The following is a 27,807-nucleotide window of genomic DNA, read 5'->3' as shown; positions in this document are numbered from 1 at the left end:
GTCCTTTTACACCTTTATTTACAGTTTCGTGATCATAGTTTAATTATAGATTCAATACAAGACACAATTTACACATTAAATGTAGATCAGAAATAAACAAAGCAGTCAGCATGATCATGCATCAATTATACAATACAGAGTGCTGTCAAGATTTCAGTGGTTTATTTTATTTTATTTTTTCTTCCAGGGCCCTGTGACCAACACACATTTTGCCTCATTTACTGAAGAAAGGGCTCCTGGTTTACCTTCTAAATAAATTATGATCTCACTGAGATCACTTGTGCTTTGCAAGGAGGAAATTATCTGAATCTGCTCATACTTGCTGATGATAAACTCTTGATTCAAACTTTTAGGATTTCTGCTTTACAACTTAAAGGAATTCATAACCAACAGAGAAGAAACCTGGTCTAAGTATTCTGAAACTAAGTCGTTTTCCTTTTCACTGATAATTATCATGAGACTGTGTATTTTTTATTTATTTTTTTTATTGGAAACCCTATTTTGTTATGTCTGGGTTGAACCAGAGGGTCTCATGAAACCAGACCCAAATCAAGAAAGCCTTTTCTTTAAAAAATAGATTCTTTGTGTGTTCCTAAAAACACACTTAGTCCCCTGTCAAGTGCAGCCCAGTTTTCTGTTCTGCATAAGTTGTGAACTTAATGAAGCAAATACAGTACAATATGTCCCACTGGCCAAGTGGCTCTGCTGGGTAAACTAAATCAAGACATTTTTGCTACATAAACTAAAGCGAGAAGTTTACTTTCACAGAAAACAACAACAACAACAAAAAAAAAGTTATATGTTGCCTAAACATGGCAGTTTGGCTTAGCAGAGGAAACGCAACATTAGCACCTGGACACGCTAAAAGCATTGAATGATATTCCAAACATGTCTAAACGCCGTAGCTAACGTAAATCTTCAGGTAATAACTGAGATATAAGATGATGCCTCATATCTCCACCATTGCAATGCTCCCATTTCACTTTCATAGCCTTTTCATACACTAGTGGCAGAGAAAACACTTGCAGTTGTTGTTGTTAACGATATGTTGGAAGTTTGGAAATTGATCTCTCTTCTGTTTTCTTTTTTGTTGGGACCAATTTTTCATAATTAGGATCTTTAAAATGTGTTTTTAAGTTAGGCCCAAGTCATCACATCTTTGATTTGAAAATTAGATTAGATGGCCGTTTCTCAAGGTAGAAAGACAACGTGAAAGCAATGTGATTCATGAACAACAGCAAAATGTCCATTTTTATATGCATTTCATTTAAAAAGAAAACGTAAAAATATATATTCCCTTCTCAATAAACAATAGGAAAATAATTTTCCACTGGTTTGTTGACATCTTTGATCTTTGGCTCCCTCTCCACGTTCTCTACCAGACTGAATGCTTCAAACACATTATGCTGCAAATGAGACCTGTGCTTGACTATGTTACTACTGTGGTCTTGAAATGTTAAAGTAAGTGGAGATGGACATTTGGTTAAAACACTGTTGGAAAATCCACTATAAGGTGTGTCTAAAATTAGCACGTGTTGGGATGCCGTACCATACTTTTCTTTAGTTTATCTTCAGTGGAAAGAAATTTGTGGGAAACAGGCTCATTGTCTGTCAGAAAGGACCTTGAGTTGGTTTCTTTCAGATGTTCAAAATATGAGTTGAATAGAAATTTATGAAATATTTTTGGTTGACCAGTAATTGGAGAACATAAATGTAAAAAAGTCAACTGCTGCGGAAATAATGTATTTCTATTTTTTTGCAGTAGAATGGTAAAACAGTGGGTGTCAAGTTCATCCCAAAAACTAGTAGATTGCTTTAAAGAAAAAATCTAATTTTTTTAGCCAAAATTCTGCTAGCTGTGGATGAGATATGTAAGAGCGACACACATGTGAGTTTGTTTTGCAAAATATCCACGTTAGTGTGAACAGGCTCACTTTATCCATTTGAAACGTTCTCACGCCAGTAAAGACAAACATTGCAGAGGTCCCTTAAACTTGTTTAGATTCTCTCGAGACATAGGAACCGGCTGGAGAACACAGTCGGCTTTTTCCAGGATAATATCTTTTGACAAAGCAAATTCTCCTTTCAAAGCATTTTCAGGAAAAAAATAAACAAAAAACAGCTGCATTCTTCAGCTGCAACCACTTTTTCAAAATCAGGATCCTTTAAGTGACAGACAGTGAGACCAAAGACCACATTCCCCTTTCCAATAAGAGAATGAAATGATTGAATCCATCAGGAGATAATCTCGCTTCTATTTTCTTTTTTTGAAGTCTAAAGTTTGACATTTCCTTTATTTGCACTACATCTGTTGAGTGGCCTCAACTGACCTGACACACCGCTGCATTAGAAGACTTATCTCTTTTGACACACGGATTCAATTATCATCTTTGTTACTGGGCGAACCGAGCATCTGGAGCTGGGAGATTTTTGTCTTAATCTGGAGTTCTAAACATCTTTCTGCAAACAGGTTTGTGGTTAGTGAAGAGTGGCGATAATGGCGAAGATGACCCAGACTGTCACTGTGAGTGCCTTTCTGGAAACGAGGGCTATCTGTAAAGTGCTGCCAAATGTATCTGTAGGTTTATATGGTTGTAATTTGGATAGACTCTTCATCTGTTGCAACAAACAAATGCTTAGTGTGCTGGTTAGCACTTGCATGGTGTACTCATTTATAATAATACTCGGGGTCCAGCGTTTTGTTGGTGATAAAGTTGAGTTTGAGTTAGTTTGCAGAAAATTACCGTGTTTTGAAGTTTGCAAAAGTACAACCTTTTCACTAGACCTCAGGCCAGTCCTAGTTGCTAATTAACATTAAGCCTGTATTTACTTGTCGACTTCTTCCTGTTTCCCCAAGGGCAATGGTGCTCCCATTGGATTTGGATGCAAATTAGTTCAGCTTGAATAGATTATCCCATGGGCTTACAAAAGGCTAAGCGAATGATAAACAAGTTCTGGGCTTGTAATTTTAAGACTAATAATGACTTCAAGTTAAAAAGATATTTGTCAAAAAGCGTCCATGCCCAAAGCCTCCAAAAGTGTTTGTTTTGCACAATATCCACTTACAGCATGGCCAAGGTGAATTTTTTAATTTTGTTTTGTTTCAGCAATGCAATGCGCTTCTTAAACAAAGAAACGGTCTACTGAGAATTGTGAGCCTTACCAATGAAATGAAACTCTGATGCAAAACATCCAAGAGATTCAAGCGGACAAAACAACATGGGCTGAGTATAAAGGACTAAGATAAAAACATCATAATTTATGTGAAAAAAGTATAATGCAAGATTTGCCAAGCTGTACTGAGCTGTGCTATTAAGCTTGCTGTTTTAAAGCTAATGTGTCCGTCAAGAAGCTCAATTAAAGAAATCTCACTGAACTGAACTGAGCTGCAGTTCAGAGCTATTTTTGTGAACCACGAACAATTGCTCTGTAACTATAAAACTATTTTGTCACTTGTTTATATGAATATTTGTTCTTTTTTTTGTCCCTGATACTGATCACAGTCACATAGGAAAATGCATTTGTTGATACCAAGTTCCAGTCTGATTACATCTTTAAATATATTAACAGCCATACAATGAAAAGTTAAGCCCAAAATTATTAATATCCCTGGCAGGTTTAGATTTAAAGGTTCAATAATGGAATATCTCAAAGGATAAAACACAACTAAAAGGAGGACAAGTTTAGAAAAAAGTTGTGCATCTATTTATTAAATAAAAGTATGTTAATATTTATTTGAACCCTTTCTATTAACCTCTGGACAAATCGTAGTTAAATTTTTGACAGCGCTGATCTCCAGAAAAGTCAAGTGTTGCTCCTAGTACTAAGATTATTTTAAAGCTATGCTACTGTTAGCACATTTTAATTTGATTTGGCTTGTTGATTAGTTGGGTCACAATATTCTTCAATGTAATTTAGTTATTCCTATTAAGAAAAAAGACAATTAATTGCAATGAAAAACCCTTAATATTGAGTTTTTGCTGTTCTCGGACTGTTTTGTTGATGGAAGAAAGCTGTAAGAAAAAGACTCGGGTTCAAAGCTGAAGGCACAAAATATTGTGCCTTATTTAATTATTCTATACTTCTTTATATCCAGTTATTAGATGAGTTTTCTTAAGGATTCATTAACTTTTAATCATACTCTTGGAGTGGTTTCATTTACCTACTATACTTAACAGTGTGCTGTAATTTAAAACATGGTGAATTTTTCCAGTTTTGATCTTTCATTATCACTATCGCACTTCAAACATCAGGATAGCTCAAAAACCCCAGCAACAAATCAAAGACCATGCAAAACTTGTTTAAGTCTTTTACTGTAAGAGGAAAGAAATATATACGCATTTAGTTTGTTTGTATGTTTATCTGGAATGTGCATAGGAAATTATTTCAGACTTCAACAATAATTCATTTTCCTGGCATGAATTGCCTCTAATGACATCCATGTTTGTCTAAGTGACGGCTGTGGTCTGGCAGATTTGAAGTAGGTGGGGACAGACATTTGGCTGAATTACTATTGGTGAAACGTTATTGAGTATGTCTAAAATGATCCTTCTTACCCATCTTGGCATGCCATACCACACTGGTTTGAACTGACCGCCTGTCGGTGGAAAGAGTTTACAAATTTGTGGAAAATAGGCTCATTATCTGTCAGCCAAGACCTTATGTTGGGATCTTGAAAGTATGAGTTCATTGGCAGCTTAAAGTCATGAAGTATTTTGGTTTATCAAAGTATTTATATTTGAAAGTTTGGTTTTAGATCAAGCATTGAAAGATGTCTGTGAAATAAACTCCCACATATACACCCCATTAAAAGGTTCTTAGGTCCACTGTTAATATTGCATATTCATTCATAAAATTAGAACACAGGCAAAAAATAAATACAAGGCACTAAGTTATGAAGAGTCAAGTGACATTTACCTTTTATAAGAGAAATTAAACAAAATGAATAAACCAAAACATTCAAGTTACTATAAGACAAATGATCTACACTAGATTTTGCCCATATGTCTCAGTCTTTTCATTTTTTATTTATTTATTTTTTGTCTGTCAGGAAGCAAGTCATACTTTTGATTAGACAGGCTACCGTTACTGTCTAGATCAGGGGTGCCCAAGTCCAGTCCTCGAGAGCTACCATCCTGCAAGTTTTAGAAGTATCCTTACTCCAACAGACTGGGATCAGCTCTACAGAGGCCTGATAACGAGCCATTCATTTGATTCAGGTGTGTTGAAGCAGGGATGCATCTGAAAGTTGCAGGATGGTAGCTCTCGAGGACTGGACTTGGGCACCCCTGGTCTAGATGTAGGGCCTTCAAATTAGTCTTCACTAGTGTCCAAGGAATTAAAAAAAAATAAGGCATTGACCATTTCAACATTACCATCACGGTAAACATAGATAACCTACTTCATGACACATCTATTGGCGCTGTTGTGCTCGCATGGATGCTCTCCTTCTGGTTGCAGAACTAGCTCGCCGACTTTGGGTCCTTCCCCGCTGCTCTGAAGGAAAAGCCACGACCTGGGTTGATGATCTCTGCACCTGCAGACCCTCCACTTCCCTCATGTCCCTTGCCATCTGAGACAATGTTTGACCCGGATTGGTCTGCAGACGCTGAAAGAGGCTTTCTCTGTTAATTTTTTTCTCTGGACAGCTAAAGGTCAGCGCCACACCATAGTCTGACTTCATCTCTCTTGAGAAACCATCGGAGGTGCCATCAAAGCAACGCCCAATGGCAATCTCTTTGGCAACTCTGGGATTCTGGTCTGTGACTGTGTAGATGCCATAGTTGTGTCCCAATGGATCAACGGGGGCCAACATGGTGAATGCATGTGATTCGTTGTTTTGAGCAACTGGTGGATGTTTAATCAGATACTCCTGAAGGAGGCCATTGGTACTAATCCTTCGACAGCTACCTTGTGGAATCACCGATATGAGTGATCTGTCCACCTCTGCTTGATCAAACAACATGCCACTACACTTGAACTCAACACATGCAGCTGAGGTGTTAGCCTCTCGCATGTCACGGGTACTGCGAATGTCTCTAATGCCATAAAGTTTGCCCCTCGTCTCTGCATGTGTTCCTCCCAGGTTCCTTGACCGGACCATCACTTCCTTCTGGCCTTGAATCTTGACTTTGATGAAGCATGCTCTAAACTCCTGGGGGTTAGGCCACCAAGAGAGGTAGTCTCCCGTCCAGGTTGTCAAGTCGTTCTCCTCAAAAGGAACAACATTGTACTCATACTTGTCCTTTTCCACTCTGAAAAATCTGAAATGGTTTGCGTCCACAGGAGCATTTTCACAAGCTAATAAATTCTGATAAGGATATATTGGTCCGTTCGTCTCATCAAAATTGTTCTGGTTAGGCTTTGCCAAATTGATTCTGAATGCAGTTTTCTTTAGAGCTGGATCCTCATGATCAGAGCGCTGGTAGTCTAACTTATCTAGATAAGGTTGGGAAACTCCAATGATGTTTGGATTCATCTTAGGGGAAGACGGAGCTGCTTCCAGCTCCTCTCCACCCAGTATGGCTGTGACATAAGCAGTGTAAGCATCCGGTCTCATGGCATCACAAAAAGCAGGCAAACAAGCCCCGTTGGGTCCGGTTAGGACGCTGTCAAACCGACCCCATGCCCTGGGATTAGATGAATAACCAGGTTTGGGCTCCAAGTTTATCAAACTGATAACAACTCCCTCCAATTGTTCAGTCGGGAGGAACTTTTCACTCATGTAGGCACGCACTTTAACATAACAGCGCCTGTTTTCGGGCACATCTAAATTGAAGAGCCTGCGTTCTCTAATCTCCATGTTGCCTATTAGAAAGGTGCGCTCCTCACGCTTGCTTCGTCCATGACTGCCAGCAGTTGTCGCGCTGTAGGAGAAATCACTCTCCTCCTCCCAGACACCAGTATCTGGGTTTAAAGACCACAGCTTCATTGTGGGAATGTGCTCTTGCATTTTAACATGCTGCGTGTCAAGGAGAACTTGGACTGCCCCCGTCCCAAGAACCTCCTTGCTGGTCTCATCTCTAAAGTCAACTGAGAACATGCCGTAGGTCCTCAATGGCAGCATGTCACCTTCTTCATCCACAAAGTTGAGGTCACCAGGGGCTGCTGCTGCTGTCGTAATGTTTCTTGGATCAATAAATGTGACGCTGGCTTTCACTGTCCCCTCATAGATTTCTCCGTTGTCTTTATGGAAGGAGTGGGGTGGAATGACCAGTTGCCCTATCGGGTCTTCCCCTTTAATTTCCCCAAGGTCTATAAAATTGGTCTCTCCTGGATTTATATCAACTGGTGTCTGCTTTCTCATCACTTTCACGTTATGATAGATGGAGCCACTTTTCTTGTCAAAAATGAACACCTTCGGAGTGTCAATGTACGTTTGAGTGGGATCAACAAAATTCACCACCAATCTTTGTGTGTCTGGAGTAATTTGCAATGTAAACCCTCCCTGGTATCCGGTGGTGCCTACTCTATCTTTACCAATATAAATATGCCCAAATCGCAGAGGCTCGTCATTGTCGGCTGCCACAACTCGGCCACGAACCAGCACGGTGGGCTGCACACACTTCTGACAACTGCACTGTTTCACCGCTCGTATGGGGAGTTTGTAGGTACCACAGTCAATGTTTCGACTCTCCATTTCCTGGACACCGCAGCAGAATCCAGCTCCGTCTCTGCACCGCATGTCAAAGTCGAGGGATCCCGGGCATTTGTTGTGAGGGCATCGACCGGCATTGTAGTACTTGGAGTGAGTGCCAGGTTGAACGCAGTCCATTGGCAATCTGATGAGGTGCGTTTCAGGAGTGGCATTGCATGCCGGCGATCCGTTAGCTGTGAATTAGATTATATTCACCGTTAAAATGCGTGTCATAATATTGAGAGGCAGTCCTCACAACTCAAATGTTATAGAGATGAACGCCTTAATTACAACGGTTTCAGTTTCTTCATTTGCTAGCATCTGACAGACGTTCTGTTTGGAATGAGATATTAGACCTAAAATGGTAAAATAAAATTAATGGACGTGTTTTCATTCATAATGGTTATTTGAACTGCAAAGAAAGTCATATAACCTATTCAGTAGCGCGTACACAGAAAATTGCTTCTTGGCATCAACATGTGTCTAACCAGGAAAGTGAAGCATGGATTAGATTCCAATTACATGTATTTAGAGATCATTTAAATTGAATAAAAAATGAAACAGTAATTTTTTATCTAGATACTTGAAATATAATTACTGCACTTGATATCCTGAAATTCAAGCAGTCAAGCATCCTCTTTTTAGGTACTCCTCAATTTCCAAATAATTGATGGATGCAGCAAGACAAGATAAGCTTCCTTTGGCATATGATTATGTAAATGCTGCATTTCTGCCACTTTTCCTAATATGAGAACTGTCTAACTGATTCTGTGTGCTAAATTCAAGGATTCATGTGGGCCACAAATGGTTTTGGGGGTTTTAGCTGTTTATTTCACTTATGTCTTGAGCCAGCTCTGACTATGATTAACATACTTTATTAGTATTTAAATTAAAAATGTAAACACAAGGACAAATGGTTTATCTCAAGACTAGTACATGTACTTCTCCTCTGAGGTGGAGATGTTATTCTTCTCGCATGCTGGAGTCTCCTGTGACAATGAACTTTGGGCTGCAGGGATTTGTTTGTTGCCTGAGGGAAATTGCTTTGTCTTCTGCCTTACCTGACAAGAACCATGGAGAATAGGCTCTATCTGCAGTGCTGTAAAAATGTATTTGCTCCCTTTTGGATTTCTACTGTTTTAACTTTGAAGGTTTGAAGGTAAATACAAAGCGGTTTTTCAAATTCCATTTTCATTTTTCATGGGAAAACTAAACCCTGCATGAGAGAGCCGTCAGTTCTCTTGTATAATCTCTAATTAATTATGATTTACCACATTCTTTGATTTAATTTCACAAATCCCGCCATGGCATAACTACTCTAATGTGAAGATTTAAGAATTCACTTTAACAGAACTTGTTTGACAGAAAGAAGTCAAGTAAAATATATGATAAAGCAACACAAGAACAAATTAGAAAAAAAAATGGCTGATATCCACAAGTCTACAAAGTTGTTTGGGACTGAAGTGAACCACTGTGAGAACCATTGTTGACAAATGGGGAAAACATGGAGCAGTGGTGAACCTTCTCAGAAGTTGCGATAACAATGATACAAAGCAAATTAGAAAGCTCTAGAATTTAGTTATAGAAATGCAAACATCAGAATCTAGACCTTGAATTGCTTTGTTAATAAAATAGTCCTTTATTAATCCCACAGTGAGGAAATTCTCCTTGCTACAGCAGTAAAGTAACAAAATAAACCCAACTGAATATAACATGCATCCAACAGCAATATAAACAACTGCATATAAATAAAGTACCTACAGATAAAATTAAATTAAAGTTAAACGGAAACCTGAAAATGTGGAGATTTTTAAATGCACAATAAATAAATGAAGAATATGTTATGCTAATGGTGGCATCATGTTGGTGTAGCTCTGTTACATTACATTACTGGTATGTGCTGTTAGAGACCATTGTTCATAATTTATTTGGTTCAGACATTGAATGTCTGGACAATTATTCCCTTTGCAACTGGACACTGTGCAGCTGGAAAGATTTTTTGCATTTTCTTAAACTTCCAGACGGTTGCTATGATGCATAACTGTGGCTACAACATATTGTTTTTACAACCGAGAGCAGCTGATTAGCATCTCAAAAGCCCAAATAATCCTTGAACTCCTAACCCAAATCCCAGACGGGTTGGAAAGGAGGCTTTGAGTGGGAAGCTAAAAGCGTCTCTTCCAACAACCATAACGGGAAAGGATCATATCCTCGACTCCAACGTCTCTTTACCCGGCTTCCTAACCATTCGGCCAGACAAATATTTAAAGAGGAGTGGCAAAACCAAATGAGGTGGATTAGTAGTGCTTGCCAACAACTGACGGTATCATCCAGGACATTTCACTGTGGAATATTATCTGCTGCCTGGAAACTGATCTATCATAAAGCAACAGCCTTCTGGTGCAATGGTGGTGTCGGTGTTAGGAGTTCATCCCATAATCGGTGGGTTTCTGGTTTGAGTCGCTGTTCCATCCGTCTCCTTTGTTGTGTTCTTGGCGAGACACTTCGCCTGTCTCGCCTGCTGGTGGTGGTCACTGATGGAGCTGGTGTGTGGTGGTCTTGTTTCTGTCAGACTGCTCCAGGACAGCTGTGGTTGCAAACCAGTAGCTTGCCACCATCAGTGTGTGAAGCGCTTTGGGGTCGTCTGGATTTGATCAATTGCTATACAAGTACAGGCAATTTACCGTTCAGTTAAAAGCCTCTTCATAATATTTGTTGCAAGACTGACTGCTACTGGAGATCTTTTCTGCCCACGACATCACCATCCAACCACTATTTGAAGATACTTGGATGATAAAACAACGTATAATTTCCCTTTTGAATAAATATTCTGAATTGAACCGCAGACCACCTTTGAATAGCTCAAAAAGAGTCAAATTACAGTTCTGGACCGACTTGGTAAAATGTTCAGATTTGTATCTTATTGAGATGTGGAGGGACAGTGAAGCAAGTAAGAGCAACAGGTTGCTCTTACTTGAAAATCCTTCAATATGGCAAATGTGAGTTGAAAGTCCTTCACACCAGCGTAACACTTACTGCCCATTGTTAGAAATGTTTGATAGCAGGTATTGTCTTTAAGGGTAGCATCTACAGTTAGTAGGTCAAAGAAAATAAAACTAGTTTAAGGGGTAATTTGTTTCATAGACATCATTTTTTTGGCTTTCTTAAATTAAATAATCTTTTTAAAATCACTCTCTTTCTGTTTATCAGGTTGTCATTATCTGCTATAAAAAATTGCTTGACTGTATAAAATGTGAAACAAAAATTTAAAACAACAGCATATAAAATGCAAGGGGGCAAACACTGTTTCACTGCACTGTAGTTCTCCCTCCTTAATGTGGCTAAATTGTGTTGCTTGATGGAGAGAGGAACATTCAGAGCTTAGTTTATGCACCACATGTTGGAGAAAACCTGCCATCTGGGGTTTTCCGTACCCAGAGCCACTTCAAATAAAAAAAATCCATCATGAGACGACTGTATTTCAAACAAATGTAAACAAAATAAAACCTAATCCCTTAGCTCAGTTAGATTTCCCTGCTATTTTTACTTTCTTTTGCTTTTTTTCCACTTTGTGCGAACCGACTTCTGTCTTTCCTGGGGTTTTCGAGCACTGGGGTTTTTATGTGATTCTTCTTAATGCATGGACATGGCTCATGGATGACTTGAACGTAGCCCAGGTCTGGCATTCCTCTCAAAGGGTGTATTCAATTTTAGCAGCGGCTGTTTTTTATACAGTCAAATTATTTGTAGTTGTTTGGTTTCTGTCAGTGGTTTTACTTGAGCCTGTGGAAAATTCAGTACGTCATTGTCAAATGCACCGGGATAAGAGCCATCCTGAGTCATAATCCCACCTAGCATCTCGCCATCATTGTGTCAAAAATGTTTTCCTTTGGAGCTGATAAAGAGGAAATTGGCTTCTTAATGGGAAAACGATGTTGCATGTATGATAAACCTGTTTCACCTGCATGCAACAACGAATCGTTTCTTGTAGCGGAAAATGTTGTGTGTTGCTTTCACATCTGTGATTTCACTGATGATAAAAAGAAATTTTGAAAAGAATAAAAACTAGCATGAATTTATATTTGCATTTAGAAGAAAGACATTTTCATTGTGAAACGAGGTTTTATGTTTTCCTTAAGTCTGTACGTACCAATCACAGTAAGGTGAGCCGGGGACGACTTGATGCTGCCTGCAGCGTTGCTGGTTTTGCAGTAGTACTCCCCGGACTGCTCCAGCTTTAGGTCTCGTAGCACAAGGTCGTTTCCATACTTATACATGTTCTTATCCAGCAGTGTCCCATTGTGGTACCTGGTTTATTTTTATAGAAATGTAGAGACACAAAGGACACAGATTACTTTAGGTTGTTTAGATTTTGCCTTCTTAATAAAGCTCCTTAAGTCAGCACATACAATTCTTAGTGGAGGTGAAGGATTCATGTTTTGTAAGTTTTTATTAATTAATGATTCTTACGAGGCGCAAAAAGTGGGTATGCAGCGTATGCAACGCTGCATACCCAGCGCCTCTGGGGCGCAGCACCAGAGGGGGGGCGAAACCCCGTCAAAACAGTTCAGCGCGCCTCACGCTCCTTCACCTCTCGCACATAACGAGGTACTCCACGTTGCCTCGCCCTGGGGGGGGTTGTTGAGCGTCATTCCTTCACCCTGAAGTTCCTTCCCTCGGGGGGGGGGGGGGGGCGGGGGGGGCGCCGATTTATGTTTTCGCATCCACCTGAATAATGTGCAGTTGCGCCACTGGCCTAAAACTTTACTGTTCTAATTCAATCCAAATAAATTCAGTCCCTCCTGTTGTATGTGACCATATCCAATGAAATGAAAATGCTAACCAAGCACGTTCATTTGCAAATGTAAAGCTCAACTGTGGTTAAATTTTTAGCATTTTTATTTGTTAATGCTTCTGCTGGACCAGGAAGAGAAATCTATCGGCACATCAGCTGTTAAACTGAAATCATTTAAACTCAGAATTGTTTCTTAAAATCTCTACAGTTACTTTGTATGCACATTTCACACTGTGGTATTTATGACTCAGTTGGAAGAGTGGAGCTTTTTGCAATCTGGAAGTTGCGGGTTCAATTCCAGCTTCTCCCTGCCACATGTAGACGCACCCATTGGTACTTAAACCTGATCTGCGCATTGATGTGTGAGAGGTTGGATGAACGTGTCGAATTAAAAACACTTTGAATGGTTGGTACGTCCAGAAAAGCATGATGAATGTTGTATAAACTCAGACCATTTAACATTTAATTCTGTATTTTTAGTGTCCCTTAACTATTACATTTGATCTTTCGCAAAGCATGTTATTGTATTTGTTTTTAAAATCCCGTTTCAGTGTATTTCTACTTTGAAAAAAGACCCCTTCCTCTCACCCCTAACGTACCATTGTGTGTTTTACTGCACAAACCTGCTGTTCTTCTTACCAGTAGTATTTGTCAGGAGCTGGTGATCCTGTAGCCGAGCAGCACAACAGCGCCCTTCCTCCCTCGTAACGCACTTTGTCTTCTGGGTGCTTCACGATGTACGGCTTTTCTGCGGAAGGTGTAAAAGCACAAATCTTAAACGCCTGTTTTCTGTGCGTGGTGAGACAGAAGCTACAGAGCTCTTAAAACTCAGCCCGACACGCACTTTGTTCTCACATTGGTCTCTGGGCTTTTAAAAACTTGTTGCTGAGGGAATTACAGTCTCAAAGCAGCGCAGTTCTAATATTATTGGGTTTCTTCACAACTATGTAGGTGGTCTGGGCTTGACTTTGTGGTATTTTATTTGTCTGAAAGTAGGATTTGCCCAGTAAAAACAATCAGCATCAGGAAATGTTTTCTTATCCAACGACACCTACTCAAATCTATCTGCTCCATCTACTGGCACTCACCAGCTGACGTGAGGACGGCCCGCAGCCAGGAAATCCCTGTGGCGTTACTGGAAGCAGAGACGACCGCTGGCACAAACTTCTCCTTGTTGATGGCAATGGAGGTGGAGCTGGAGGAGCAGACTCCCGATAGCGTGAACTGCCCTTTCACGTCTGTAAGAGTCCGGATCACTTTGGGGTGGCTGGTCAGAGCCACGCTGGCCCCCGCCACAGGGACTCCGGTCACGGTCTGGATGTCTCCGAACAGCATGTGGCCTTCACACACACAAATGCTGCAGTCCTCACTGGGATGGCCTTCGGAGCACGTCAGCTTGCACGTGGCTGTTGTTAAGTCATACAGTACGTAAAGTGTGAGAAATGTGCTGAAGAATAGAAATGTAAAACATCTGGAATCACAGTGTCAAAAAAAAATGTATGGTTTACGGTTAGTAATAACATTGTTTCTATGTCTTAAAGTCATTCCAATGAGAGAGGAATGCAGCTGCTACTGCATAGCGCTGGTCAGCTGGCTGAAAGAAAGTTCTTTGACATTTCCCTTATTTACAAAAAAAAGAAAAAACAAGTTTACTTCAATGGAAATGTTTTTAATTACGAAAAAACACATACAGTCATGGCATGGAAGCTAATAGAGGACGATCCATCACTCTCATAAGGGCGATACAAATTGAAAACTACAATTAGAAATGGTTTGGTTACTCAATAACATAGTCAAATCAATTAATTATGATTGTATATGGTCAACCTCTTTTGAGTAAAAATCAAAAATGTGATGACGTTATGCATATTTGTCAGTACCACAATAATATGGGTTTATAGTAACAAACTGTCAGTCATATCAAGATTCTTATTTTTACTTGGTTTGTATTTCACATGGTCAGGTGCACCTCAGCTGGACGACTTTATTAAAAATGAGCAGCTTTGCAGTCATCATAGCAGCTTATTGTTTGGGGCTTGTTGCAAGATGTGGGCCTGGAAATGGTTTGGTTTTAAGAGGGAGGATTTCAGAGGAAAAGTTCCATTCTGCCAAGTGGATGAAAAAGCATTATTTGTGCAAAACGTTGCCACAACAAACGAGCTTCGTTTCCCCTAACTAGCAAAAACTCCTGACTACTTCTTGGAGAAAGCCTGCAGTATTTTCTGGACTTGTGCACAGCGTCGATTGTTGTGCTCGACCTGAATGAAGTGCTGGCATGTCAGTGACTACAACAAGGTCCCACGGCTTTAATAACAACAGAGTCAATGTGCTCCCAATTAACAACTGTAAACATATATATATATTATTATCAGACAGTCTGCTGCTGTGGTTTCGTCCAATTTCTTGACTTCTGGCAGCACCAAACCCTTAAAAACAATGTTTTATTTGCTGCTGCGTTTTAGCAACAGTTTGGTAACTTAAACAATCCCAGAAGATCATTTGTTTCCCTTTTTCATTCCTGTTAGAAACATGCCCAGCTCCTATTACTGAAATATATATATTCTTTAAGTCAAACAGACTGTCAATTGCATAAGGTTTCGAAAATATTTTTATAAGAAATGAACTTATTTGAAATGTGAATATTACATAATTAGCCTCATGAAGGTTTTTCCCACTTGGGATGACATAATAATACTTTATTATTTGTTCTGTCTGTTTCTTCCTTTTTTTATGGACCATAATTGTGTCTAAATAAATAGGATTGATTGATTTATATTTTTTAAAAAGTCAATTTTTATCTCAATTTCTGAGTAGAACTGTGTTGTTTGACTTTTAAAAAAAAATTTGTAGAGATTTTGCTGGGGGTTTTTCCTGTTTAAAAGTGATCTTTTAACATAAAATCGTGTAAAGACATTTTATACAATATTGAAAACAGTCGGAGCTTACCAGGACATCGACTTCTTCCACATTTCTGGACCTCAGCAGGTCGTCCTGGACAATGCACCGTCTCTGAGGTTCTCACACAAGTTCGTCTCCTTGTCCTGCGACCTCCACCGCAAGTCACTGAACAACTCCCCCAGGAGCCCCAAGGACTCCACTTGGCTATATAAGAAACGGGCGATTACAGGGATTTGTAGTACTTTATTTTCAGTAAATCCTTTCAGTACTTTTGCCAGTCATTCATTGGTGTTCGCTGGCTGAAAACACTTCGCTTCAATCTGTTGTATCTTGAGCATTAAGCTGATTATAACTCCAGTTGAAGTACTAATATCACGGACGATTACTTGAAGTAAAGTCTGTCAGCTTTTTTTTTTAGAAGCATACCACTCAAAAGAGATAGTCAACAGAGCGTGTAAAAGCACTTTTGAACGCTAAAGATAAAGGGAACAACAATATGCTGCATTGACAGTGTTACGGTTTAACCTGCCGATGAATCACACAGTCTCATTTCAGACTAAATCACAAACCCAAATCCATTTTGGCTTCTCAAAATGGCTCAGTAATTTTGGCCAGGTGTAAGGATAATTCTCGTCACAGCTGACTGACCTGCGCACGGTGGAGTGGAGCACTCCCTCCTCTCCGCATGGTGTCCTATACATGCTGGTACGAACAAAAGCGGCATAGGCTGAGCGCTCACACATTTCCTCTGCCGAACTTGGATTCCCACATCATTGCAAACCGTGGTGGAGCAGGGACCCCACTCACTCCAGTCGGTCCAGTAGCTCTGCACTGCGCACACAAGAGATCTCAAGATTTCAAATCACTCACCAATTTCTGTACCAGAAAAAGCCAGTTATGTGACAAGTTATAATATAACATCACACGTTTAAGTGACAGCTTGCGCCGCAACAAGCTGCTCTTATGGGGGGACTACCTGGAGGACACTGAAAGCGAACATGGTAGTTGGAACAGACTCGACCGTACGGCTGTTCTTTGTTGATGCACCAGAAGCCCTTCTCCAAACTGGAGTGGACCACTTCGCCGGTGTCTGCAGCTGCCACCCAGTCTGTGGTACGGGCCTCCATGGCCGTGGGCCGAGCGCAAACCCGCTCCCTGTAGTAGAAACGAATTGCTTCCAGGCGCTCGTAGTCTCCATTCCCACCAGGATGGTCGATGTTGAACCAAGACGTCCACTCAGTCACACCTGGGGATGCGCAGAGAGAACTGATGGAAACCAACTGTTTGAAAAGAAATGTTTAGGAAAGCACCATCCAATCTAAAGAAGCAGGAATACTTCACTCACAAAAGTGCATTTGTTTTTGATCAGTTGCTGGGTTTTTTTGTTGTTGTTGTTGTTGTAACAGTGCCTCTTTAGCAATAAATCATACACCACCAGAGAGCATGTTCCCCTTCAAACATAAGAAAAATCAATATGAGGGCTGAGCAGCGAAATCGAGTATGAGGTACGGGTTGTGTAAAACTTGCCAGATCCTTTCTGCCAATTCTGTTCACGTTATTCAGCTAATGACTCTTGTTTTGTGTTGCCTAGTGGATTGGATGGTAGGAATTTGGCAAAAGATACATTCGCAGCATAACAATTTATTCATGTCTCAAAGGAGGGCCTTAGTTGGTTATGAGAGAGCAATAAACAACCACAACAGCCGGCTACTTTCTTCTCACCCGCTGCTGTGAGAAGGCATCCAGGCCTTTAACCAGTGTTTGCTTCAAATCACCCAGTGTGTACGTGTTGTTCAGTCTGGCACAAACAGCGTATATCTAAGGTGATTGTAGGGTTGAGATGAGGACTGCATGCAGGCAACTCCATTCACTGTAGATTTGGGAAGTTTTTCATCAGCTCAACCCACAAAGATATTTTTTTCATAAGAGCGACAACATTTAAAGAAAAATAATCAGGCTATTTAGTGCAATAACATCTATTTTCAAGAAGCACTATTACAATAAATAAATAAATAACACAATTTTCCTTTCTTTTGTGCAAAAATTTACTTGGGCTTAGTAAATAATGTTTTTTTTCTACTCTGTGGCATATAGAGTGAACCCTAAAGAATTGTTCAAAGAAAACATAAGGAATAAAAGCCATGGACTTCCTAATAAACATAGTTTACACAAATTATTCCATGCCATAAAAAATGATCTTTCAAAAGGAAAAAAAACAGGAATGTTGAAAAGAAGGAAAACTCTTTGTAGATGTTTAAAAATGTGCAGTCCTTAAAGATGACAGTACGCTGGGGATTAGTTAAATTTGAAATGAACAGTGAGAAAATCTCATGTCTTTTAGAGCCTTGTGTTATTTCATGCAGGCGTGAAGTTAATGTTTGACGCAAGTGGATTTCCTTCCAATTATTGTCGTCTTCAATCAGTCCCACGCAGGGAGGAGTCCTAATAAAAGAGCAATTGTTCCTTTCTTCTCATGCTCACTGCAGGTTTGTCGTTGCTAATAAGACATATTTGGTGAAGTGTTCCCTGGGCGTAGATTTTAAGCCACTGGCTGCTTACTTTTGCAGGAAATTAGTGCCATTAAAAATGTGCTGAGCTGACTTTTAGCCTTTTCTGCTTGTGATGGAGTCGTGAACATCAAGTGAAGCAAGTAAAAAGCGTTTGGGTTTGCAGCAGCCCTGTGAAAAGTACTGGTAATTTTAGAGTTTTATGTAAATTTTCACATTAGTGAAAATGGGAAGGTCTGCTCCCAGATGGTGCGTGCTGAACCACTTGATAAAAATACCAAACCCACGAAAAGATTTTGAGATTAAGTGCATAAATGTCTTTACAGATTTCAAACAAGAAGATGTTGGAGATATGTTTTATGTAAAAAAAAAAAAAAAAGAAAGAAGAAAAAACAATTTAAAAAACTGCCATGATACCTGTTGTTTGTGAGTCCGTGAACGTATTGAAAACCACTCTTTTGCTCCTGTCTGATGGGTTCCTGGTCCATAATAATCCTGCACACAAAGTAAAAAAAAAAAAAAAAACATTACATCAATACCCCAACATACCCCAATATATCATGAAGCCCTATCATTACTGATACAAATTTGTTATAAAAGTATTACTGATTGCACTTTAAAAATTAGGTAACTTTATGTTATTAAAGGTAAAGTTTAAACAGTAATGATTTATTGGTTAATGTCAAGTTGTCATAACAAAGACATTTTGAATAATGTCAACTTTGTATTAAAAGTGTCATAATTTACCGAATGACGCTTTATGACAACAGTCATAAATATTCATGAAGGCTTATTCATGTTCATGACAGGTGTTATGTCATGTTTATGACAGTGTCATGTCAGTCTTATTCACCCCCCTTCAAATAAAGTGTTACCATTATTTCTTTTCTGCTTATTTTTAATTTTTTAATTTTATTTTTTCTGTTGTCTAACAAACTTTTTGATGCCAAAAGTTATGTATTTTGCCATTCATTAGCTTAGCTCATTACAAACCTATGCAAATTAGCTATCTTAAGCAACATTAACACATTTCATTTTTTTACCACATTTATACACATAAATGCAGCAATTATTACACGTCTCAGACTTTGCTGTTTCATAACGTCTTGTTTCTGTGCCAGTAGTGTAATAAATAAGAACAACACATGAAATATGATGTTTCTGGCTCTTTGATTTATTAAATGGGACTCGGTGACATTTTCTTCCATGCCATAATGTGTAATGATTCATTTATTCTCCACCACTAATTTTTAATGTTGCAAAAGACGTCAATTGTTTGGGTTACATTTGGGCCACTAGAAAGAAAAAAATAAATGTCATGGTGCGTGACGGAAACAAAAAGTTACTTATGCTGCCTCTCACCACGTATACGAGCGCGCGCGCATGTGTGTGTGTGTGTGTGGGGGGGGGGTGTGTGTGTGTGTGTGTGTGTGTGTGTGTGTGTGTATTAGGCACAATCCCTGCTGAGTTTATGAGCAGAGAATCCCAGCACATTAACTAGTATTGATCGATGTCCCTTCTGGTTTTATAGCATGCTTCAGCTCTTTATTGTCATGCCAGCTCTTTTGGTTCAACCATTAAAACCTTTTAGTAACATTTCTGGATGTTAGGAATTGCATAATGTACTCTTTTAGGTTGGCCTGGGTAGGCAGCTGGTGCTCTTGTTTTTTTCTTTCTTTTTTTTTTTTTTTTTAATTTAGCTTTTAAAAAGCCATTGTACGCTTTCCATATGGCTTTGTGTCTCTGAACTACTCGGTTGACTTGAGAACCACAGTGAAATGCCTTCAGATTGATGTGTTCAGCAGCTGTGTCTGCTGCCTGCAGATTGAGTTCAGTGGGTGGAATCAAATACTTTCCCCATCGTTCTTTTTCTGCAATGATTTGTATGTCGTTATTGCATTCCTACACACATGCTCGCTGATTACCAACACTATGTATGTATTGGTCTTTGCTGATTTAACAAGTGCTTGCAGGATGCATGACACATTTTCTTCCCTCTGCGATACTGTAGCTCAGAATACATAAACAACTTTTCACTTAGCTTATTAGCTCGGAGACCCAGACCCGCGGCCCTTAATGATCCTTTCAACTCCGCACGCAGTCTTGTTTCCAAGAAATCCTAAAGAAGCATTTCTGCCTGTTACATAACAGCGCTACTCCCCCTCACACCAACTCCAAGTTAATTTACGGCCAAGTTCTTGGCCCCCTGATTATTGTTTCAAGATGTTTCACATTGAAAACCAAACACCAAAACAAGTCTTCTGGTTTTACAAGGTGTCTGATAGTTTTAGGAAAGTTAAGAGGGGAAACACAATTAGGTGCAGCAGAAAGGCAATTGTTGGAGTGCTGACCTCACTCATGGCAGGTATATGATCTGGCCCAGTGCGCCGGGATCTTTGCGCTTTTGACTGACATATTAACACTTTTTAAAGGCCACAGGCTTTTCGCAGGGCTACTGCTTCATGTGGCTGGTATGTGAGTGAATAAACCTCATCAAGAAGCAAGTAGCACATGCTTTTCAAACCCCAGGGAGAAATGTTACAATTTACGATTTCCTATTTGCTGCTTCAGGCTCACACGTACTCGGGTGTCCTGTGCATATTTTGTGAGCCGTGCAGATTCTACATGAAACCCGCGTGCACTGTCCACAGACGGTTGAGATTTCACGGTCAAGCGTTACTGGTTTCCTATATTTTTCGTGACAAATTCCTTCATTTTCCACGATTCAACTCTTCCTTACTCAGTGTCTGAGTTATTTCCTCCCAAGTATTTTTCCATCTCTGAAAGTCCTTGTGTTCTCTGATTGGTGTATCTTGCAAATTTTTGTTCTAATCTCTTAAGACACCCTTCAATATTGGACTCCATTTCATCCACAAGATGGCACCGATTCTCAACTTTATCAGCTCGGAGAAGCACACGCAATAGTTCGACGAAAACATTGTTTCCTGCCGAGCTTTTTGCTACGGTTCGCTCTCCGACACGTACTCATGGAGGTGCCTCGCCACTGAAGTATATCTTGTCTGCTCTTTTTCATTTGTGCTTTTAGGATACTTTTAATTTATTTAACATTGGGAACATATTCAAAATGTCTTCGGACACCACTTTTTGTAGGACTATTAAAAGATCCGTGCTGCGTTTATATTAAGGGCAATTTGGGTTCACTTTTTTTTGGATTAGGGACAAATATTGGTTATGGAAATGAAAGATGATGGTTATTTTGCAATGACATTTGCTATGTTCACTTAAAGTACCTCAGGTGGCCTAAACATCCATAGTCAAATGACCCTAAGCAAAGATTGATTAGGTAACAAGATACATCAGCATCACCAACAATGTAAAGTTGCTTCAGGTTCCACTGGTGACAGAAGGACGGCTGCAAAACACCAAACAACATCATTTTTAGCAACCGGATTTCTTCTAAGTGTTGATTCATGTTGAGCCACAGAGCCTATTGTTGTTTTTAACCAACTATGCATCATAGTGGTTTACAGCTTGGCTGGACTCAGGCACATCTTCCATTCGTAATCGTCTGTGACTTTGTGAAGATTTGCTTTCATTCATTTTTGAGAGGGAGTTTCCAGTGTTTGTATTATGTTGAAAGAAAAAAAAAAGAAGAAAAAAAAAACAACAAAAAAAAACTCCCAAGAAGAGAAAATGAAAGACTTTTTTTTTTTAATTGCACCCAGAATGTTTTCATTCATATTGGGGAGGTATGTCTTTGCCAGATGTAAGTTGGCAGACAGACAAGGTCTAAATAGGTGGTCTGGATTCTGTATATAATACTAAAAATCCCTACATGATGCAGAAGATTAAAAACAATAACTACTCTTGAACTGAAAAAAGTCCTACTTGGTGAATCTGTTTGTACAAAAGTGTTTTATGTTCGACTTGAGAGTGATTTGTCTGTGTGAGCCTGTGCATGCAATGCTCTGTTTATGTTTTCATATGAGAGTTGTTTATGCACTTGTACAGAGAAGAGAGGAATGCCAGGGGCTCCAACTCTCTCATGTGACAGAGAAAGGACCAAGGACAAGGCTACTTAACAGTAAAAACACAAATAAGGCATTTTATATGGAGAGAGATAAAAATGTTCTTAGCATAGCATAAATGAAGTTGGCATAGCACAATAAAAGAGGAAGGTAGAAATAGAAATACAGCTGAAATCGACTGAATTTCCAGCATTGTAGCACAGCTAGCATTTGTATTAAGTTAGAAAAGCAGTAGTTTTAATCTCCTGAGTCTTATCGCCGTAGCTAGACAGCTACCATAACCAACTAGCATCCTGTTCACGTCTTGGAAACACATAAAACTGGGTGAAAATCAAACATTCATACCAAAGAAACAGCACCTGTGCATTTTTGAGCAATCATAAACGCTTTTCCGATTACAGACAAAGCGATGAGTTTTTAAATTTACTGTAAGTCATCACAAAAACAGATTATAAAAATACAGAAGTTATATCAGAAGGCATAGTTATTCAACCCCATCCTAACTCCCCAGCTGCCCATATCACTTCATATCAGGTCAGACTCTGTTAATATTTCATATGGGAAAAGTAGAAGGCTGTTTTTAAAACACCATCAGACTGGTGCTTTGGCCAGACCCAGGTTTGAACTTGCTGCTAATTCTTCTCTGGATGTGAGATCTACTTTTAAAAAATGTCCCAACTGCTTGAAAACACTGTTTCCCATTCACATTCAACTGCAAATAAAACTAGACAGCAACTGTCAATCTTACCGCTTGACTGGATACATTTTTTTAATTACTTAAAATTAGGTATTCAGTGAACACTGTATTGTTTTTTGCTGATTTGAAACAGTTGGGAGGTGTTTAAAAGTTCAGCTGCTCACACTGTTTAAGAGGTTCAAGTTTTAACCTCTGGTCAAAACATTGAAATAGCTCAACTAAAGCAGCTTTACATATGTTCTGGACACACGTGTGTGTGTGTGTGTGTGTGTGTGTGTATGGGAAAATGAAAATATTGAATTTAAAAATGCAACCCAGAACTAAATAAATTAATGTGAATTTATTTATATTTCTTTGATCCACTGACGTCCTCGTCTCAGTCATTTAATTCATCTGGCCAGACGGCTTTGTGTTTGGAACAGACAGTGGTCAGCATCTGGAGAAGTAGCCCTGGTGTCTGCCTAAAGTTATGTGGAGAGGAGAGAGGACTGGAAGATTCATGTGAAGGGGTGGTAGTTCCAGAGCAACTCCTCTAAAACAGTGGGCATTCAGCAACAGCTGCCACCTTTAAATAGAAAAAATAGGCCATAAATCTCCGAGGTTTAGGGTGGATGGAGAGAGTGACAGAGAACAAAGCCAGGATAGTGTTTGATGGAGGAATAAGTAGAGAAAGGTGAAGGGCAGAATTTGATGGAGTGAGGAAAAAGAAGAGAAAAAAGGTGGGGAAAGTATTTGTGAGAAATACCTGAAGCAGAGACAGATCAGAAACAAAGGGAGAGCAGATGAAGACGAACAGACAGATGGAGACGTTCTGCAAAGTCATTGCTGCAGCAGCAGAACGGATCGCATGAAACGGTCGGCAAGCTGGCCGCTTCAGCAAAGTTGGAAAACAGGACACTAAGGCCATTTTACCTGTGCTCCTTCACTTCCCCCTTTATTCCATTTTCTCAGTTAGGAAAGTACAAAGCCAGCAGGTGTGTATAAAAAAAAAAAAAAAAAAATGGGCCACTTGCTTTGTGATCGTTGCACCTTGTTTCCAAGGTGACCGGGTTTATGTCTTTGGGGACGGCCTGCCTGCGCCGCGTTCAAGAGTGAAATAAGGCCAAGACACACCACCTTCTCACAAGATGTGGGGATGTACCGCTAAAGAAGCGTGGCATAAAACCTAAAAGTTTATTATCCATTTTAGGGTCAGAGTGTTCTGCTCAGTCAAGATCAATGTGAACAACCGTTTATAAATCTTCTTTCTCCGTCGGCTGGTCTTGTGATTTACTCATCAGTATATGGCACAAACCCCTCTGCCAGACATTTACGACTCGAAGGCCTCAAAGTCCCACAAGATGTGGAGACTATTATGGTCTATTCACACTCGATTGCCTTTATGAACTGCCAGCGCCTTCACACAAAAAAAAAATATATAATAATAATAATGGAAAACAGATGTAAGGAGGATAGAAAGTGACACTCGGGAAGAGCAGTGAGTTTTCAAAGCAGCAGGAGGTGAGATTTGCGGGAGAGCACTTGTGATGTTCGTGTGTTAAGTGGTAATTGTAATTGTCAGATGCAATCAAGCTGGACCAAAGACCAGGAAAAACTGAACAACAGCAGGAAGTGACGTAACGACGAGTTTAGGCACGAGATCGCAACGCCACAATTCTTCTCATGAGTGCGAAGCCTCACCATGGTGGCAGCTTTGTCTGGTTGCTGGCACCGTGTGACTTGTCCTGGTAAAGTAAGCTCAAGCTATTTTTATGAGACCTGGAAATTGATGTGAGAGCTTTACACTTGTAACTGTATGCTTATGTTTGACAGACTTTAATTTGGAGTAAGAGGGTAGGCAATTATTCTCAGTCTGACCTGTTGTCTTAACGGAGTCAGATAATAAATACTTGGGTGAGCTGACTGACAGCAAAGGCAATGAATAAGACCCAACATTCTGCAGAAACAGATACATAAAGACAGACAAGACATAAATAGTTTGCAATCACCTTGAGAACAACTTTTGATATCTTACACACAAGAAGTTGGTCTCTGCTTCAGAGCTTCCTATTGCCACTAGGTTTTAGACGTTTTTTTCAAATAAATTCGGACCAGATCTGATCAACCCTGGTTTAAGTCCAAAGTATTTTTTGACTAATCGAAGCTAAACTGAATGATTTGACACTGAACGGAGATTTTTCAAAATACAGTTTAGGATTTATGTGACCATTTTTCTATCCGATTTGCGATGCTTTTTGGCATTAAAATATGACAGCCATCGACACCACAAAAGGTTGCTTTGCCTAATCCGCACAGGAGCGTTCTAAAGTAATTGCATTATTACTTCCTCAAATCTCGTTAAATTAATCTCTCTTACTGTTTTTGTGAACCCAGATATCGAGTTTTGTCCCATTTGGTGAGCTGACTGTGCCCCTAGTTACAAAAGAGGTAGGTGTCAAATGATAACGTTTGGTGAAGTTTTGTCTATTTTTCCACACAATTGTTTTTTTTTCAACATTAACGACTGCCTGCCATATCCCACACGATCGTACGTTTTATTATGAACGAGTGAGCAGGACAGAGATTGTGTTTTGTATTTTGGGATGGTAAGAAAAGAAAGCATGACGCAGCAGCTGTTTGGTTGGGTCACGTAATGTAATGTTTACTGCTTGTCTCATAATTGGTTACTCTATTATGTTTTTATGGTGTAAAGTCCTTTGAATTGCCTTGTTGCTGAAATGTGTTATACACTAAAGCCTGACTTTTTTGTTTGCGCTTTTTTTTTTTTTTTTTTAACTGTGAGTTAAACCACAAGGCAAGTTTTAATGATCCCCTCATTCATCCCCACATGTCGCTAATCGCACTGGGGTTGAAACCAGCTTTTTGTTTTCACACGAGCAATTAAGGGCAAATGAGGAGAGTAATGAATGTGACCACAGAGTCCAATACTGTCTCTCTGAAAGAATGTAAATAACTTTCACTAATTTCCCTGCAGATCTCCACAGCCATTATTACCCATCTGAATATCTAAACTGTCTTAATTGGACAATCGTTTGCTCTTGATTTGTTTACATGAACATGTCTGATGCTTTTAATTCTTAATGTATAAGCTTACAGGTTCACAGTTCAATCTGGGACACACACACGCACACACACACAAAGTTTATCTCATCATCCTCCAGACATTTTGTCTGAAGCAGTCCTGCCCTGACATCCTCGAGGGAATGCCGTTAAGTCGGAAAAACCTCTACAGTCTCTCTCGGTTGGTCCACACATGTGAGCGGTGTCGTAAACCGTCTGTTGTTGTTTATTATGAGACATGACAAGGAGATGAAAAATGTTTAACCCCAAAGTTGTTTTTTCTGCTTCCCAGCACTGTCTTCTTTTACATTTCTTCATCTTTTAACTTTCAGTGATAATAAATGCATTTTTAAAAAAAAGTTAAATCAGTCTTCTCTTACCTTGACCTAGAGCCACTGAGGCCAGAAAAGAGAGCAGTAGTGGCAGCTTAGTTAATTCCAACATTGTGCTGATGGTGTGATCACGGAGTCGTCATGGATACGAGATGAAGAAGAAGCAAACAACTGGTTCTGCTGCACTTGGTCAGGGAAAGTGGGCTTCGGATCCTCAGGTGTGGGTGATGCTGCCGGTCCTGCAGAGTCTCGCCGTGTCTCCTCCTCGTGTGGGTTGGAGACAGGAGCTTTTTAAAAGAAGGGGCATCAGGAGTGCACACCAATCCAGCCCCTCTCTCTTTACCATTGGTTAGTGGAATTTAACATCTGGGTCCCCCATATCATTGTCCAGAAAGAAAAAAAAAAGAAAAAAGAAACGACGAGGGCCTGCTCGGGGTAGAGGGGAGAAAGATGCACACAGTCAGTGGGGCCAACAAACTAAGAGGTTTGCTTTCCCCTTTGTTCAAATCCATATCTCATATTTCATCTTTCTGACTCAACCGCAGCTTAATTTAGGAATTTGATCTTTTATTACTCGTGGGCCGAGCCTCCTTTGCAACAGAGTTGTTATATTTGTCCTGCGAACAGGTGTGTGCACATGTTTGTTTCCTTCTTTAAACTTCTATTCTGGTTCCTGTCTCCATCTTGTTAAACAGTGAAGCATTCTCTAAAATTAGATCATCCCAAAAAAAAAAAAATAATAATAATCTTGGCTTATTATGATCTCATCTTGCTTTTTTTTTTTTAATGTACAAAATGGCTTCAATGCCCATCATTAAATATAGCTGTGGTCTACTTAAGTATACATGAAGACTACATTTTCTTTAGTTGTCACTGTGGCTCGCTCTCACTGCCCCCATCTCCTCCACTCGCTCTCGCCACAGCCAGATGCTGCTGCCCCCCCCCTCCACTCCCGTCCCCCCTCACCCTCCTCTGGTTCAACTTCTGGTTCAGTTTTGTAACTTTTTAACAGTTGCTGATTGCGCGGTGATGCACTGCCAGAGAGTGGAAGTGGCGTCATATGGCATGCCATTCAGGAAAAAGTCCTGAGAGCACAGACGCGAGACGTGCTTATGAGGTGCAATGTACGCGGGCTTGTTTTAAACACGTGTATTTGCTCAAGAAAGTGGTGGAAATTAAAAATACTAATTTAACTCAGCTCTTTTATAAATCCCACTTGGCTTGACATTAAAACCGGGTTAAGCAGCAACAGCTGAAGGAATGCTTCCCCTGTTTTTAGCTTGACAAAAGTTAAAGAAAACGCTATAGTTGAATGTAGAAATGCAAAATGATGTTAACCGTTGAAGACTTTATTGCTAAATGAGTCCCAGATGGGCAGCTGACTTGATTGTGGCTATTGTGTAGATAGTGTATAAATACCATTGTTTCATATAATTATGTGCGATAAACATACACGTCAATAAATTCAATATTTTTCACTCAACAATGATAAAGTTGGCTTTATTGAGTAATTTCCTTTCTTTGAGAAAATAGGGAGCATACTATTGTGTACGTGTACTTAATATCCCTAATGAATATGTACCAAACTATGTGTATAAGATATTTATAGAAAAATATAAAGTATGATTAGAAGTGTAAATAAACAGTTTACTGCAAAAGCTATCGCTACATCTGAAATATGCGGCAGCCATGTTAGATTTTGAACTCTGTGTTAACGAGCTGACACGCCCACTTGGATTTTCTGCATCGTGTTTGTATTTTTGATGAAAAAAAAAAATTTAGTCCTGTACAAAGCTGAAGATCACAGTTATAATGCTTTAAGTAATATAATCAGCTATTTTCCAAAAAAAAAAAAAAAACAGAAGGGTAATCATGATAGGAGTGTCTTTAGAG

General features: G+C 39.6%; 1 protein-coding gene across 1 annotated transcript; it reads right to left on the bottom strand.

Annotated features, from left to right (window-relative positions):
* Positions 1-26,775, bottom strand: cilp2 (cartilage intermediate layer protein 2). The gene is made up of 9 exons (XM_088004885.1): positions 25,963-26,775; positions 18,254-18,331; positions 16,306-16,575; positions 15,978-16,160; positions 15,378-15,533; positions 13,520-13,837; positions 13,071-13,179; positions 11,787-11,944; positions 1-7,830 (listed from the first exon to the last, which is right to left on the bottom strand). Exons 1-9 carry the CDS (start codon positions 26,024-26,026, stop codon positions 5,414-5,416), a joined length of 3,753 nt encoding a protein of 1,250 aa, XP_087861011.1. The 5' UTR covers positions 26,027-26,775; the 3' UTR covers positions 1-5,413.
* Positions 26,776-27,807: the final 1,032 nt, after the last annotated feature.

The sequence above is a fragment of the Poecilia mexicana genome, unplaced genomic scaffold (assembly GCF_051168715.1).
Source record: "Poecilia mexicana isolate PSO_F unplaced genomic scaffold, ASM5116871v1 scaffold_4, whole genome shotgun sequence".
Classification (NCBI taxonomy): Eukaryota; Metazoa; Chordata; class Actinopteri; order Cyprinodontiformes; family Poeciliidae; genus Poecilia; species Poecilia mexicana.
Note: the sequence above shows the minus strand (reverse complement) of the source record. Positions and strands in the feature narration are given on the sequence as shown.

Bases quoted from the DNA above. Each gene is read 5' to 3' on its own strand.
- cilp2 (XM_088004885.1), bottom strand. From the start codon at position 26,026: ATGTTGGAATTAACTAAGCTGCCACTACTGCTCTCTTTTCTGGCCTCA. The intron at 13,180-13,519 runs GTGAGTGCCAGT...CACCTTCCGCAG, and splicing joins GGCCGTCCTCACGTCAGCTG to AAAAGCCGTACATCGTGAAG. The intron at 11,945-13,070 runs GTAAGAAGAACA...AAAATAAACCAG, and splicing joins GCTCCTGACAAATACTACTG to GTACCACAATGGGACACTGC.